This window comes from Atractosteus spatula, chromosome 6 (assembly GCF_055471065.1).
Source record: "Atractosteus spatula isolate fAtrSpa1 chromosome 6, fAtrSpa1.hap1, whole genome shotgun sequence".
NCBI classification, from domain to species: domain Eukaryota; kingdom Metazoa; phylum Chordata; class Actinopteri; order Semionotiformes; family Lepisosteidae; genus Atractosteus; species Atractosteus spatula.
Window position 1 is genome coordinate 11,576,054 of NC_142711.1, and position 17,616 is coordinate 11,593,669.

Sequence of the window (17,616 nt, forward strand, 5' to 3'; positions counted from 1 at the left end):
TTAATAAGTAGACATACTGCATAATTTCCAAACTTACTGAGACATTGAAGCGTAAACTGGGATTTTCCCTATGAATCCCACTAATTATTATGTCTTAGGAACAATGAAACACGATGAGTACATTGCTTATTTTATGTTTAATTAAGTCAATCCAGGTCTACCCTCTTAGCTCAATAAAACAAATCAATAATGTTTAAATCTCTTAATTTTGAAGAAGCAAAAGTATTAGGACAATTGACTGACAGGTGTGTCTTTTTGGTGTGGTGTTTGTTATTGGGAAGTTGTGTATTCTTAAAAAAGCTGTGAACATGTTTCGATATTCAGTTCCATGCTTTGAGTCTGTAAATGAAAGTCAACTGAAAAAATGAAGAACTGTTAACAAAAAGTTGGCAAATCTGAAGATTAAAGAATAGAAAAAATATATAATTACAACACAGAGATAAGGCTCTACATCTAATATACTGAAGAAACCATAGGTATAATTACCAATCAGCCAAGACTAGGTTGGCCAAGAAAAACATCTGCAATTCACGACAGAAAAACTCAGAGCTATCAAGAAAAACTCTAAACCAACTGCCAGTGTAATTACCAACAACTTCCAGAGTGCAAGGGTGAAGGTAAAAACATAGTTCCCCTAAAAACTATGGAATTACAAAGACTACACTGCACAATGCAAACCTCTCATCATAAGAGAAGTCAGAATAAAATCTACACCCAAGGTGACCAACAGGATAAAAAAAGTAGAAAGTCTTAGATGCGCCAAGTCAATCTCCATTGTTAAAATCCAATTAAGCATGAGTTTTACATAACAAAGAAAAAAAAATTGAGTCAGAACACCTGTGCCAAATATGTCTGTACTTACTGGACTCATGTATGGGCATACTGTATAATTCACCAAACACATCAACAAAATATGTGAAAGAAGAAAAAAAGAAAATGCATAAATGATATTTCAAAGATGTCTATATATTTGTTAACCATAGACTCAAATTTAGTGTTTTAAGTTTGCTTTTACAGGAAGGAGACAATCTGAGTTCTTTGAAAACACATGAAAGAATACCCTGAATCCTAACATTGAGGTTTGTTAAAACCAAATGACTCACATTCTAAAGAATTTATGTTCTACATTGTACATCACTTTACATTCTTCACAAGTTAAATTAGTTCAAAGTAAAACATTTTAGTCAACAACTCAGATGACTTTATCAGTTGACTGTGCAAAAAGCAATGGAAAGTTCTGAAAAAAGATCTCTAAAAAACCCTTTAATTTAAAATGGTAATTTAACAGGAAACAAAATAATGTTAGCGTAAAAAGGGAGTAGCCTGATTTGGAGGATAATTTTGGGTGATTGCAATTATTTGTAGATCTGCAATATTCTTCCCTAGCCAAAAAAAGTCACATTTTTCACTACATTTGAAATTTAGGGGTTTAGACTTACTAAACAACAAAACTTTGTAAAACAAATTCTGCTTACCTTGAAACATAACTACATTTTGAAAAATGATGAGGTTAATAATGTCTTATTTACATACTGTATGAGTCTGGAAAAATATTTGTTCATATTAGTTTAATCAATGGCTATAATTATCAACAGCTACGCTCTACCATTGGGCGTAGGCTATGCTATATGACAATTTCAAACTTTAAATTTGGATGCTTTTATTAAAAAAATGTTTAATATCAACAATGATGTCAGCAGCCTCTTTCGAACAAATTGCTTCTTGAAACCAAGATGTAACACATTTTATCACTTAAACTCAGGTGGGTTAAATTTAGTTTATCATGATCAAAATGATGACGACTATTTAAAGTAATTTTCAAGGGTAGCCTTTAGAACGAGACTTTCGAGCCTTAACAAGCAACAGTCAAAACACTATACACAACAGAGGAGACACAAACAATACTATACCCTAACACAAGACAGACCTACTGCAAATAAGTAGTACCATGGTTTGGAAATTTAATATTACTGGCGTGTTGATCCTTTTTCCCTACCCACTTCCTTTAATTTTGAAAACCAAAAGATCCTCTGACAATCTGACTTTTTTGCAGATCTTTCAATTGTTCCGGTTCCAGAACAATGACGAGTTCTCAGTTTTGCTTGTTCTTAAATTCTTGTCAGCCATTCTTGTGATGCTACAGATACAGTTTACTGGTTTTCTTAAAAAATGTAACAGCATTCGTGCTATTTAAAAGTAAAATTAGTGAGACATTTTATATTTTCTATCAAATGAATGGTACGGATATATTTAGTGGCATAATATTCCCTGAACTTGATGTGATGAAATGAAGCACCTACAACCACTCATAGCTGTACAGTAATGAAGCCAAGCCGTACCTTAAATTGCAGGACAGAATGGGCCTAGTTATTGGCAACAGGAAAAAGACAATAATAACTGAGGGTAAATATTTCCTCTGGAGAGAGATGGGTTTCAAATGTTTGAATCTTTTCATTCTGAAGCCACGTGCAATGTATGTAGAGATGTTACAGAATGTAAAACATAGAAGAAAACAAAAAACAGCTTGTTAAATTAAAGCTCTTGTTCCTTTACATTATTATAATTCTTTGTGCACTACAAAATGCTTAAGAAAGACTAAACACCAAAATCAGCGTTGTATTAAACAACAAAACCAGCACCTCCCACGTTGACAGATGTAAAAAGGACTCCTATAAGAATTTTGATGATTAACATTATGGAGTATACAGAAATGAAAACCTTATAACTTTACATCACACACACATGACTTTTAATAACCACATTTCCAAATTCCATGGTCACAGTGGCCTGGAGCCTATCCCAGCAAGCCTAGCGCGCAAGGCAGGACACTCTGGACAGGACCCCCGCCCATCACAGGGCACACACAGACACAAAAACAAATACTGTACACTCACATCATGGACAATTTTCCCCGAAGGCAATCCTCCCAGCATGTCTTTGGACTGCGAGAGGAAATCAGAAAATCTAGAGGAAACCCTTGCCAACATGGGGAGAACATACTAACTCCACACAGACAGCACCCCAGGAACTGGGCCTCAGCGCTGCAAGGCAGCTACACTAACCAATGTGTTACTGTGCTGCCCAAAAACCTACATAACACAAAGACATTTTTCTATGTATGGAATAGTTTGAGCATTTGTTAAGAAAGAAGTCATTTCCACCTGTTTTATATTCATGCAGTTTATTTTAATTATTATTATTTCATTTCAGCGTAGTTCTCAGCAAGCCACAAACTTGCAGATCTGTATAGTGCTTTGTTTTGGGGATAGATCTCAACAACAATATGGTACAGAAGATAAGGAAGCTGACCTTTAGAGAGAGTAGGTGGAGTGCACTAACAATTGATACTTTAAAAAGCTCCCCAGCAAGAAATACCTGCATTATTATACAGAAGCATCACAAGAGATAACATTTGCATGGTTTTCTGTTTGTAGAACACTGTATGAGGTGCAATGTTTTTCTTCCTTTTCAAACACACAGAATTATGAGCTGTGGCATTTATCAAATCATTTGAATTTTAAAGAAGTATTGTTTTTACCATCATGATTCTAGTAGTAGTTTGAATGCAGAATCTGAACCTATTGCATTCTCTCTACATAATTTACAGTTTATAGTTTTCCTGGCTAAAACATTCCTAAATGTCTCAGTTATACCTTTCTATTACGAAACTGTGCACACTGGTTGGATTAATTCCAGCTTGAAAATAGTTCACAATTTTGTGCTTTAAAAACATTTCAGTAAAAGCACATATTATAAAAAACTTCAAAGCTTTTTCTTAATATTCAATCTTTAACCTATTTTCCTTTTCTGACGAAATACTGCACTACAGTGTATGTTGACACTGTAACCAGCTGGAGAAACAACTCCTCCTAGTGGCCAAAAACGTTCAACCCTTAGTCACAAACCAGAACATTTGCGAAAGCGTTTAGCTTGATGTTTCTTTTCCAGTGTAATGGTAAGGTGCTTACCATGACTTTCATCCATGTGTAAAATAAGCTTTTAAAAATATCAGAGGTATAAAAAAAATCAAAAGTGTATGTTTTTCCATAAATCACAAAATAAGAACACTCTGCATGTGAGGGTTTTTTTTGTGGTTTTGACAGGCTTGGCTGTTTTTTTAAAGAACAATTTATTCCTAACATTCTGAAAACATAAACCTGCTGCCCCCGATGCTAGTGAATTTGCCTGTCCTCTCAAGTAAAACGAATGCAGATCCCAGTAAACAACAAATAAAAAACAACACTTGCATATAAATATAACAAAATAAAAGAAAGGGTTATTACCTACCTGGTCAAAATCAGTATTTCGAGGCAGAAAATAAACAATGTTATCTGAAATCAGTTTGGACAATCTGAAAATTTCAAAAGTAAAACTGTTAAGGAAAACACTATTTTACCATGCTTACACCATGGATTGTAATGCAGCTTCTCGTTTCTAATGTTTCTTTCTTAATATATCGGTATATAAAATATAGTTCCTCTTAGGGGATAGAGTAAGCTAAGAATAAATGTTTATATGAAATGTATAAAATGTACAAAATAATCACAAAACAAGGAAAAGAGTACATTTAAACTGATAAGTGTTGTTTGTTGTATAATATTGGGACATAGTTAAGTTACTGGAGTGATATGTCCTTATTTCAAAAAGTTTTCTGGAATCTTTAATGCCACTGACAGTCAGAATTCACCATCTCAGCCAATCAACACTATTTCTAGCAGCACATTGGAAATCCACACTGAATGATGAAGCAGGCCCACTGCAGCAGCTGCTATTTGTGGCGTCTATCCACCTATCCTTCCTTTGTAGCGGAATGACAGATTAAAAGGTGATAATCCTCATGTACTTCCAGGAGCTGTAGCGTTTGCAGTTCGATGTGTTAATGTACAATTGGAATTATGTTCATTCAGTAGCTTTGTCATGATTAAGGTATTACATGACATTAGATGGGTGACTATGAAATAAGTGTAATACATGCCAAACACTGTTGAATTCAGTCTTCAGAATTAGACTGTCAAAGAGTGCTTTCAAGTGAAAAAAGTAATGAAACCAAGCAAGCCCTGCTCTGAAAACAAAGGGGATTTTCATTGTTTCTTTTCATAATGAGTTTTTCCACTTTTTTATGTGTGTCTCTTAAAAAAGCAACCTTCGTAATAACTATGATTTATTATTGTTTATGCATACTCTGCTTTAAAAATAGAGCAAACTTTGCATTGCCAATTCTTAATGTGCTAGATGAATTTCCATTTGTCGTAGACTACTGGAATGCTGGTTACATCGCTCTGAAGTAATTGTAATACATACTGACAGCTAGAGGAATGCAGTACGGGAATTGGAGAACAAGAACAAGAGACTGCAGAACAAGAAAAATGACTGAGATTATCTGATGCAGCTGAGCAAATTGTGTTGCTAAGAAACAAATGCAGCAAAAAACATAAAAGAACACTGTGTACAAAGAACAGGATTTAAAAAAAAATCAATGGTGACAATGTTTAAAACCGGGCAAAACAATAGTATTGAAAATCCACTGGTAAAGGCATTTAAGCCTTCAGCTCCCTTTCTCAGAATTTTTGTATTTTAACATAACTGAAAGAAGCTTTCATATAGCAGATGCAGCCTACCTTTTCAGAAATGGCACTTGTTAAGGGAAGTTTAGTTTTGTTAAAAGAATGGACTTTATCTTAATAAAAGGATATCCATCTGGAGACATCATGGTCTTAATATCAAAAACATCAGCTGTCAGGTAGTCTGGGCCACCCCATGGGGGACTGAGGAACACAACATCCGCTTTTATGTCTACAGCCAGCTCCATGAAGTCCCCCTGGATGAACTCAATCTGTTGTGCTACTCCATACACCTTTGCGTTGTTCTGAGCCAGGGCTATCCGAACAGGATCGATGTCAATGGCAATAACTGTAAAACATTCAAATCAAGCCGGTGTGCATCATTAAAGTCGAAGACAGTTGGTTACCTACAGTTCACACCTCTCAAATACTGGTCTGACTTGTTAATGCCTTAAAACAATAAGAGCATTTCTGCTTTCTTAAAATCCTAAAACAGGTTAATTTTTACTTAGGGCTTACAAAGGTCCTGTCCAACAATCACGAAATTGTAAATGTAACTGTTAATGACAGTACTGCGTTTCCTAAGATTTCAAAACAGTTATACATGGTATACATGCTGATTAATTCATATATCTGAACATTTTTTACACTACATTTGCCTTGACGGGACAGTAACAAAAAGAAAAAAGAAACTAAGAAGTTGCCATGGGGTATAGTTTTATACATGATAAAAAAAACAGCATGCTGGGTTACAATGAAAAAGCACAGAAAAACAATTGAGGCAATAAAAATTAAATTCAACATCTGGATCTGAAAAGGAACAGGCATTTCACATCATACTCCCAGGACCCAATAAATAACACAAGAATACACAGTTCCTAAAAAATTGCATTATGATAGAAAAATGTTTCTGAATGATAGAAGAAATTCAGCTTATATACAGTATAGCCTACATCAATGCCTGTGTAAATAACCATGATATACACTGCAGTATTAGGTTATATCAATGAAAATTCTTTACACACACGTGAGTCCACAAGTTGCTGGAGACAGCAGAAGGCATGTAATGCATTATTTTACATTACGCTGCACAATGAAGAACTACATTTAAAGACAATTACATTGTATCCTAATGTGTGATGTCCGAGTAGCTATCGCAAAACTGAGTCCCTGCTAGCACTTTGACTGTCATTTCAAATCGGGTCATAACAGGATGAAAAACAACAGAACATCTTGATTAAAAAGTACAACACTCTTGGTGATTGTACAAATATATTAAAATTATGTATTTTGCTACATGAATATAACATCTCATTTTGATAAAGGATTTTCATTAACAATTCCTGAAGAACCGATGCTAAATTTCTGCACGGTGCCTCTTTTATAATTCCGGACTTATGGTATAAATCTTCAAAGAATTATTTTCTTCCACCCTTGAATGTACAGTGCTGCCGAAATATCGCATAAAAGTACCTCTTTTTCCCGTCAAAGCAAACTGGATAGCATTGCCTCCTACACCGCAGAAAGCATCGACAATGACATCAGAGTGGAAGCTGTTTTGGACTCGCAGAGCAATGTGCTTTGCAATCTTCTCAGGAGTGACAGAAAACCAGCCCTCTGAGGAAGAGAAGGGGGAAAAGCTACACTTAGAAAAATGATCAATTGCCTTTCATTGAAGCCTCTTTTATAGACAACTTCTCACATAATGCTACAAGCCAAACGGAAATGGGAAGTTTTATTTGTTCAAAGACGTATAAATTATTATTGGTATGGTGGAGCTCCCAAAATTGCAGAACACCAAAATTAAATATTTTATTCTAAAATAATTATAGCTGCCTTGAATACAAGGTTTTGAACTGCAGATGCTTGTTTCACCTTCATACAAATATTTTGATTTTGTGGTATCACTGACATGTTCTCTAGCCTTAAACATCAGTAGTTTGAACTTGAATACGTCACAACTTAACCATAGATGTTTAGACAAAATCATAAAATAATGACAAAGCTGGGAACAATATTTCACAACAGGAGTACTGTCTGCTGATGATTCATATGGAGAAGGAGTTACTCAAATCTAAAATATAATCTATTACTTCTAGGAAATAGTTCCTATGACCTTTAGGTTCTTATAGAACCATCACTATTTTAACAATAAATGTACTTCCTGTGATAAGCTCAACAGCAACGTAACAGTAATGCTGACATTGTTCTAAAAGCTGTAGCAATCCACAAAAGATAATCTTCTTATAGATGCATAGATTGTCAAGATTAAAGAATCATTTCGAGGAATAAGGGAAAGGTTGTAGGTTATTTTAATTGTCTGAAAAAAACCCATCTGCACAGAACTACTGTCGACTATGTAACTAAGCAACAGTCACATCTTATTTTACTACCACGAAAAGGGGCAGACGTATTTTATAATTCATTATTTCCCTTGCTTATCAACTAATGGAAAAGGGGCGTAGGTGGCGAGGCAAGGATACCGACAGTGATAGTGAATAACCATTTATCATACATTTTAGTGATTAGGAGAAAGGAGAATAAAGACACAGCTACAAAGCATGCAACACTGTTGTGCTCTGTGCTGCTGGAATGTGGTCACGTAAGATGAGCCACAGAAAGGGCAGAAGGTGAGGTCCCAGGGCCCGATAACTGTAGCGTAGTATAGTCAGGTTGCCATCAATCACTGCCAGTGGATTTCTGTAGCGACTCAACACTCCTGCCCAAAGCAGCACACTTGAATCTCCCCATCTACTGGTCTGTTGCACACAACAATTAGTGCATCATTGAGCATGTATGTTTCACTATTAGAGTGATGTGTTTCTGCTGATACTCATATATCAAAGCATGTATCCGATCTTTCACACAAATAAAACACTTAAAACTTAAAACACAGAATGTCACAAGAATGTCACAAGATTTTTTTTATTTATTGGCTCTTACAAAGTACCTTCAAATGGGATTTTCTACCAGTAAATTGAGGTGTGCACAAATACTGAGACTTACAAGGGACAAAATTCCTTAGAAACTGATCTTATTTTTATTTACCAGCGAGACCTGTACCATCTGCTTTTATTTTCTTCACGCCATTTCCATTTTCTTGCCTCTTATATTTGGACTTTCCTTTGAGAGCAAAACACCTGCCAGCTCATCCCAGGGGAGGTACTTCCTTCTCTCCAGCTCATTTTAATCATTCTTTGTGCGGTAAACATAAATCTTGAGAATTTATGTTTTGATTAAAATATTTACTTCCCAAAAATGTGTATATATCATTGGTGATTCATCAATACAGGATATCTTTGGAAGGAGTGAATACTTTTGGAAGGTACTGAACATATATCGCATGAAAGTTGATGGCCGATGTGGTTTGTGTTTTGCCGGTTTTGACATTATGCTACTGTAGTTTTCTATTTTTGTGATCTGACTCTTTCACCTTGATTGCACTCACCTTTTGCTTTTATTTGTCACTGCTCCCATCTTCTTTTATGACCATTCAAATAAAGTATTTAGATCTAAAATTATATGTATTCATCAGTTTCCTTAAGTTTACATATGTGCTGCAAAGGTATCACATGTAATTGCAGAGCCAAGAGCTACAAGTGGAAAGGTTGTTGTGCAACGTTAACTTGTGAGTTTTTGAGAGATTTTGTCTTTTGTTACATGAAAAATGTAACTCCCATCACACGTGATTCCCACAAAGACAGTCTTAGGGGGTACATAAATCAAAGGTTACTCCACAAAACTACTAGATCTAAACAATATTTCATAATTCCATTTTTTATTTTATGTTTTTATATGTGACTTTTCTAAAATTCTGTGGCACCCCCGTTAATGGCTGGACACCGGTCAAGAAACGGTTTATGGCAGCAGAGCAAAAAAAAGAGATGCGTGACTGAAAGAGGGGTGTGAAGGAGGAGAGACAGGGGGGATAGTGAGGGCAGAACATTCTGAAAGAGGCCGGGGTAGGGGGTGAGGAGGGGGGTAAGAGGGAGACTACAGAGGTCTGAGACTTAGGAGCAGAAAAAGTAGGGAAGGCTGTTGGATGAGACAGATGCAGTGGAAAGAGGGATGTGAAAGGAAGAGAAAAGGGAGAAGAGTTTACAAGGACTGTTGGCAGAAGACGGGATGATAGATTGAAAATCGCTTGACAGAGCTGAGTGCTGATGCAAGCATGAAAGATACGTACAACAGAACATTTGTAATACGGGAGGCTTATGAATCACTATTGAACAACATGGAGAATATTATAAAAAACACACTTTATGGATGACACCCTTCTGAGTCCTCATGGAACCTCATGTTTTAGACAGGCTGGCAAAGAGATATTTCTCTTTAAAAAAAACGTGACAAACATTTTTAACTTGGAAAAAGACAACTTGTGAAGGCACACAAATGATTTACTCTTCAGAGTCCAGTGACATGAATTATGTTGCGACTATCATTTTACTGTTGTCAGCACATCTTCCAGGAGATTCTCTCAACTCAAAATCACTGTGCATACACAGAAAGCTTCAACAGGAGACATCTTTTTCATTTTCCATCTTTTGACATCACCATGATGGTAGTTAACCTCTTTCATATATTTATACACACATATATATATAATTCTTACACTCATTGACAAGTGAGTTTAACTGAATTGACAAACTTTACCAGACTCCAAAAAAGGATGTAACTGTTATTTTGTGGTAAACTGATAGAATGGAATTCCTAAATGTGTTTTGGATGTGGTTACAGCTGCAGTTGCAATTGACAATTGGCAAAAAAACAAAAATGGAAGACTAAAACTGGTCTATTTCCAGAACTTGAACACATCTTCTCCAGTGATAATTTCGTCAGAAATACAGTAGCTCCGTCTCATTATTTTTGGTCACACTGACTTCCTTTCCTTTAAAGTACATTATATTCTCTTTGAAGTCTATGTTTTTCTTAGCGTGAAAGAAAAAGATCTAAAAAAAGATTCAACAGATTTGACCAATTGAAATCTAATTCCTGCTGCTGTTAAAGAACAACGACTCCAACAAAAACCTAAATACTACAACCAAAATGAACATGATTGAAATCAGTTTCTATGTTTTCTTTTGTTTCTGTGTTTTGATACCCTTCACGCTGTGTGCAGCCTAAGCCATCAGTTGCCACTCAGACGATGACCACTTACCATAGTCGAGCTTGATGCCTTTGTCGAACCTCGAGAAAAGTCGGTATCTCTGCGCCCAGTATTTTGCCAGTTCAGGCTTGGCTGCTATTTCAGGTGGCACTTTGTGGGCCTTCTTTTTTCTCCTCTTCTTCTCTTTTCTGGAAACCTTTGAACTTTCAGCTGGAAGGTAAAAGACAACCGTTAATCTTTCTGTGCTAAATTCATATTTCCCATCCGCCAACTATATATCCACCAACCTACATATTCATTTATCATGTACTTATCATGCTCAGCATTTGTACTGTGAAAACACGTTGAAAAGGGTGCTTTACTAAATACTGTATTTAAAAATAACACCTGAAATACGTGTAGTCGTATATTTTCCAAAAAATACTCTCAAATATTTACATGTAAAATTGGAATGCAGGATGTCAACTCCAATGCAAAACTCATAACATTAACTCATTTCTTTCAAGGTAATTCTTAAATAACAGAATATAATAAGCATCACTCTCTTTTGTATTTGTTCAGCATTTTTTCCAAATTATATTCATATTGATTCATTTTCTGACAACCCCATTCAGGGCTGTGGGGAGCCAGAGCGGATCCCGGCAAGCAATGGAATACACCCTGGAAAGGATACTCGTCCACAGCAGGGCAGACACAGACACAGACGCAGACGCAGACGCCAGGGCCTACGAACCTAATAGTATGTCTTTAGACTGGGAGGAAGCAGAAGCATCTGGAGAAAACCCATGCAAACATAGGGAGAACGTACTAATGCACTATCAATATAATACCAAAATGGAACAATCTTTTATGTTAATACATATAATAAAAGAAAACTGGAACCATATCTACGTGCTTATCAGACAATCCATATTCTGAGCAGTGTTCTCTTGATTCTGTCACTCTCTCTCCCTCCTCATATTATATTCAACATACTCCTGCCTTAATCTTTTATTACATCTACAGCCACCCCCTGCTAACAACATATTTCTCCCTGACTCTGGTCCACACCCCTTGTCTCCTGACTGGGCGTCATTTACTCATGTTCTCACCAACAGAGTCTTTATCTGCTTCAGGCAGAAGATAGGCTGGTATTTCCAGCGACGGCGGCTCTCTCTCGAATCTGTTCACTTCAGTCTTTGCGCTGGTCTCTTCTTCAGATTCGCTGCTTCCAGCAAGCTCTACCTCGAGAGACCTTTCCACCTCATCACTCCCCTGAACCTCTTTTAAAAATTTCTTAACCTGAAAAGTCAACATTATAAAAAGAACAATGATATTTTCTTGCAATACATACATGTAAATACTTATGCAACTGAAGAATATTTTATTTTGTACGGTTCCCCCCCTGAAAATAATTCCTAAAACACTGTCTATTCAAATCACATAGAAAGAAAAATAACAATGCATAAATATGCTACTACAAGGGATACTCTGTAATATGTTGTGACTCTGTATATACTGAAACCCTATAGATACCAAGAAGCATTAAAAGCACAATTCTCTGAGAATAATAATGGCTTGATTACACAAAATCCATGACAAATATATTGCTTGGTTCATCTTAAGAATAAAAGATGTCCATGCTGGTATGGGTTAGATGTGAAGTAAGCAATGTCATGACATACCGTGATCACTAATGCCTAGTTATGCCTTACATCAAGAGGTATCAAACCAGAGTTTTCATATGTCTGTGGGCAGGTTTCCAATGATACTGAAAGACTTGCAAAAACTCTGAGATGTTTTGTGGCTGAGGATATTGCTGATGATCACACTAACTGTAACCTGTTACACAGATGTTCAGTTGAGCTAGTAATAGGTGACTATAAAGTCAATGAAAGCTTGTGTATTAACAAAAACGGCCAGCATAACCCTGGATCTGACAAAATGAGCAGTCTGTGTGTGCCTGGTTCTATTAACAGTGCAAAGAAGAATGGCCCCCAAGATGTTGTCTATATAGGCAGTGAAAATACCCAGTGGAACAACAAGTTCTGATTAGGATAATTTACTTAACTGCTATTTAAGTTCATATTTACAATGTTACCCAGGCCAAGACTTTAAGATGATGTGCAATTAAACCAGCATTCTGTACACCATGTGCCTAGCTCTTTACCACATTTTTTGCAGATGAATGACAGAACTCACTTATGTATTGTTGTATAGGACTGTCAAGTGCACAACAGACATACATCCTGACATCCTTGCATTGAATGACTGAAATTCACGCCCAATAGCATTCATTGCACACCTTTCAAAAATTTTAGAAACAGAGACGGAGATATTTTTCCACCAACAAAAACATTGTCTTAGCTTTCACTTTTAATTCAGATTGGTGACAAATGACATGAGAATTTTTAGCATGATTTACCTTATGTACCTCATTGTAGCCAAAATGAATCATGAACCAAACAATTCTGCTCAGTTTGTTTAGTGCTTCCATCTTTTACACCAAAGTGGTAATATTAAAGTCTGCTTCTTTTCAAACTTAAAATCTGCAGAAACGTTGGCTGTTTTTTTTTCTTAGAAACCATTCATTCTCCTGCTGAGAATCCACTTTGCAACGTTTGTAACTACCTACAGGAAGATCAGTATCACAGTAGTACTGTCTGCCTTTTTGTTTCTTGACGGTTGAGGTAAGAAAAAAAAAATCTTCAATATCTTCAAAATCAAATGGTTTTTCTCCATCAGAAGCTGAATTTCAGTCACTGTACAAAAATTTTTACGGAGTAAAAGCATTTTCCCGAGCTGTGATAAAAGCTAAAGAACATTGCTAGACTGCATTATAAACTGAGGTTCAGGTTAAATGACAAAATCTTGATTACAAATTCACACTTAATGATGACTGAATGTCTTACCTTTTATGGTAATGACTGATTGGAGGAAATAAATTAAAGAACAAACACATCACCAAATGCATGTGTACCAGCTCACAAGATGCTGTTACTCACATTTGTGTGAAATATACTGAAAATCAAAAGATTTAATGTTTTAATGTTAGTTCACTAATCTATTTCTTTCGGTCATTTACCAAGTGTATAGGGTCTTGACATCCTTATACAAATGCCTGTGGTAACTGTTTTGTTTTGGTGGGATTCAAGTCTGAAGGACTTTTTCTCTTAAAAGCCCATATGGTAACATACCTACTGCTGTCAACATACTCCTAATATCAAAGATATGTGGACTGCATGGTAAAGATACAAAGCTGAAATTTTCAAAGTCATCTTATTCTTATAATAAAATGTATCATTTTAACCTATGAGCCTTAAGAAATAGACTATTGCCTATGTATTAAATGTGTTTGACAATGCTCCTTTAACAACACAGATCAATCATGAAATGAAGTGCACACAAAATCCTGCAAAATAAATCTCTATATTCTAATGAACACTTGACAGCTGGTTTCAGTAACAGACAGTTAATGCAGTCAAAAACATTCATGCCAGGAAAGCTCCACTGCTGGAGAGAGACAAGAAGCACAGTTTCTAGACAAGACCCCCTGTGGGGACAGGAGGGCAGTGATTTAAGATGCTAGATTTCCTTTTACCTGACAGAACTCACAGGAGAGTCCCAGAGACTACTGGAGCATGCACACTTAGAAAATGCAGAGTTTCAAAAGAACTTAAAAACAAGTCGGTTAAATTAAAGTATCCTTTATAAAATGATGATCTTGTTGATCATAGTGGTCTACAAAGCCTTTTCAAATCTTAACACATTTAATCAAAATGTGTATATAGGCTTATGTGAAGGTTTAATAATCTGTTTTGAAAGCAAACAGAACAGTGTATAGATATTTCTGATATTCCAACCCAGTTACCCCTACATAATTGTCACCATTGCTGCAGACAGCTATGAAAACATACACCAACAGATTACAGAACTCCGTGTGAAAATCTATGAGAATCCAGCTGTCTGACTGGACAGCCGTTTGAACCAGCCTGTGAGAAAGTAGTTGAACGTATGGTACGGTACTGTCTGTCAGTTATGACAACTTCAAAGATGAGGAAGATAAAATCCAATAGCCGAGTATTTGAAACTTACTACCGCTGCAAAAACAGTCTAGAAACAAAAATGTCAAAGTCAATATCTGAACAATCGAGATCTGTTCTACAAACTAATAAAAAAAAGGCAGAAAACAAGACCAAAGCTAACCATCTCTAACCTCACCATGTAAAATCAGTTACTGCTGACTTTAACCTCACGCAAAATCTCATATCAAAGGAAACAAGCAACACCAACATTTAGAGCAGGCAGAAAAGTGAATATGTTCTTCCACAACTGAATTAAGGGGGAAGGCCAGAGCCAGGACATACAGTACGGTTTTGGACGAGCCTGTGTCAAGGGATCATCAACGGCCAAGGAGTCAAGGCCTCCACTTAAAATGTCTCATCAGAAGGATGGCACTTCCTACAGCACAGTTCCCCGTCTCCACACTGTGGCAGTTGATTGGCCATTCAGGTCTAAAGTTCAGAGTACCTCCTACTGCCCCATAAGGATTACAGGTCCAGCACACATTGAAAGTTTCCACTGCAAAGAAATAAGTAGCCTGTGGCATACACAAGATTCCATTATGAAGCAGATTTGTAATTTCAAACTGGCACCTTAACTTATGTTTTTTATTTAATAAAGGCCTCAGCTGTATTTCAGTTACATTTTTACTATAAAGGTGGCAACCTAAGTATAGAAAGAAGAAATGCTGAGTGAGAGGTTTTGTTTTTTTAGTCAGTTATTGCACAAAATCTGACCCACAGAAATAAAAACTTACTTAGCTTTTAATCCATTCGCTCCCAAATGCTGCCTTTAGACACACTTTTAACATAAAGAAGAAGCTCTTGGCAAATGTCAGCAAAATGTTTTGTGAACATAGTTAACAGTATAACCACCAGTTCTAAAATCTACCGCGTCTGAAAATAACATTCCCCAGTATTAGGTTAGATTTCTCTCATGCATAAATTATCACAAGATGCTGCATTAACCAGGTGGAAATGGATTAATCATCTGTTTAAAATCTACAATGCCTTATAAACAGTATTTAGACCCTTGTAAAATGTTTCATGTTTATTGCAAAGCAAAACAAAAAACATTTTTAGGCAAGGTAAAGTAAGAAGTAAATAATTATTAACATGAAATGGTAAATGAAAAAGTCATTATTGTCTAAGTATTCGAACTTGTTGCTGTAACGTATTTTGTAACAAACCTCAGGTAATTTAGGCACACAAAATAACCTTAATGAGCAATCAATACACAATTAGCTGAATGGCCTCTATCTGTGTACACAATTTCACGTGAATTCAGAACACATACACCTATCTGTTTAAGGTTCCTCACTCAGGTAGTAATGTGTAAAGCAAAGCAGCAAGTTTTAAAACGGAGCACTGAGTGTGAAATGAATGGCCTGTTAGTGGAACTGCCTCATTAACTGAATACTGTATGAGTCTGAATGAATGCCTGGGGCATCCGGCTCCATTCATGGTAAAAAGGAGCCTCTTCATTGCCAAATATGCAATGGCAGTGAATAATGCTCTGGGTGACGTCCAGGTAATCCCAACAGCATACGACCAGTTCCCCACTAAGAGAGAAGCCTGGCGAAGGAAATGCTGGGATACACTGACACTTCAGGATCGCAATGACATGAACAGGTGTTCTCTGTTTTGGCAGAAAATGTGCAGAGCCTAATGATGTCAGAAAAACAGTCACATAGTCTCTGCTATCACACCAGAGAGGCCATCTTCTCAATTAAAATGTCCTCTCTGAATAGTCATACAGCAGCAGCAAGCAAGGGTTTAACTGAGAGGCTGTTGTCTTCAAGTGTGGTAACTCAAGATGGCCACAACAAGGGAGGTCTCTTAGCATGGCTTGTTGCAGTCCGAGGGTGTCAACAGATTACATCTTGTAGCCTCGGATGCCTCAGTTCTCTGCTTTCGTGTACAGGGCCTCCCTAAGATGTGTAAGGGTTGCCTTCTACACTACTGTGCTGAATTATGTCAATTAGATTGGTCCCACAGAGAGACACTTTCTTCTACGTTCTCTTCATATTTAGAGAAACCTATCTGGAACCAGCTACTTTCTCTGTAACAGTTGTGTGCAAATGCCTGACTTTAACCCATGTACACTTATACCTTTCCTCACCTCCAGTGGCCAAGCTGACAAAGACACCTCAGAGGGACAGCTGCTCCGTTACACTAATAAGTATAGCGCTATCTACAGCGCACAATGAGTTACCATTTTGCACTTTATTCTCCATTTGGGTGCTGACAGCATGCAGATTAGGCAAGTTAGCACAGATGTGCAGTGTTACAGAAAGACCGCACCAATGTACAGGTTTCTGTTAAAAAGACCAATATGACAATTCAGTGTGAATCATGATTTTAATCCTTCTTCTAGCCTTGTATAACCCCTATCAACTTTGAACCCAATTAAATGTCTGAGAATAATTTAATCATTTCTTGTTTTTCTTTGGGGGACTTTCAGAAATTAAAATACTACTCAGAAAATAAGACACCGAGTGGCACTGTGTGTTAAATATGTCTCACAACAGATTCACCTACACTGGTAACTAAAATTAGCAAACACTAAAATAGGATAGTTTCAGTCAGGCAGAGACTTTACACTTCCCGTTGTACCCACCTGCTTTGTCACAACCAAATCATTCCAAAAACACACAAAAAAGAAGACTGCTTACTTTATCACATGTTTTGCTCATCTTAGGTGCCAGAACTTCTCCTTCTTCTGTAAAGAAGACATGCTTATTTTTACTGCAGGCATGCCTATGTCTGCCCAGTTTTGATTTCAGTTCAGAATCCCTTTCACGCAGGCGGGCTTTGCAAGATTTAATGTGCAGAGTGCTTCTAGATCCGGGACAAAAAAAAAGATGTACTTTTAGTCTGGTAGAAATTTAAAATGATAAAACATCCA

The 17,616-nt window shown here is 36.6% G+C and overlaps 1 protein-coding gene across 5 annotated transcripts in view; it reads right to left on the minus strand.

The window, feature by feature from the left end:
* The window catches only part of tgs1 (trimethylguanosine synthase 1), a 44,884-nt gene that overhangs the window by 6,479 nt on the left and 20,789 nt on the right, over positions 1-17,616 (minus strand). For 3 of the 5 annotated variants that reach the window (XM_088919341.1, XM_088919338.1, XM_088919339.1), the window contains 6 exons: positions 17,384-17,549; positions 11,760-11,949; positions 10,720-10,878; positions 7,035-7,178; positions 5,694-5,910; positions 4,288-4,366 (listed from right to left, as the gene is read on the minus strand). In XM_088919341.1, coding sequence (XP_088775467.1) covers positions 4,288-4,366; positions 5,694-5,910; positions 7,035-7,178; positions 10,720-10,878; positions 11,760-11,949; positions 17,384-17,549 — 955 coding nt within the window. The remainder of the gene's footprint in view (positions 1-4,287; positions 4,367-5,693; positions 5,911-7,034; positions 7,179-10,719; positions 10,879-11,759; positions 11,950-17,383; positions 17,550-17,616) is intronic. The other 2 variants (XM_088919340.1, XM_088919343.1) reach the window with 2 other exon arrangements.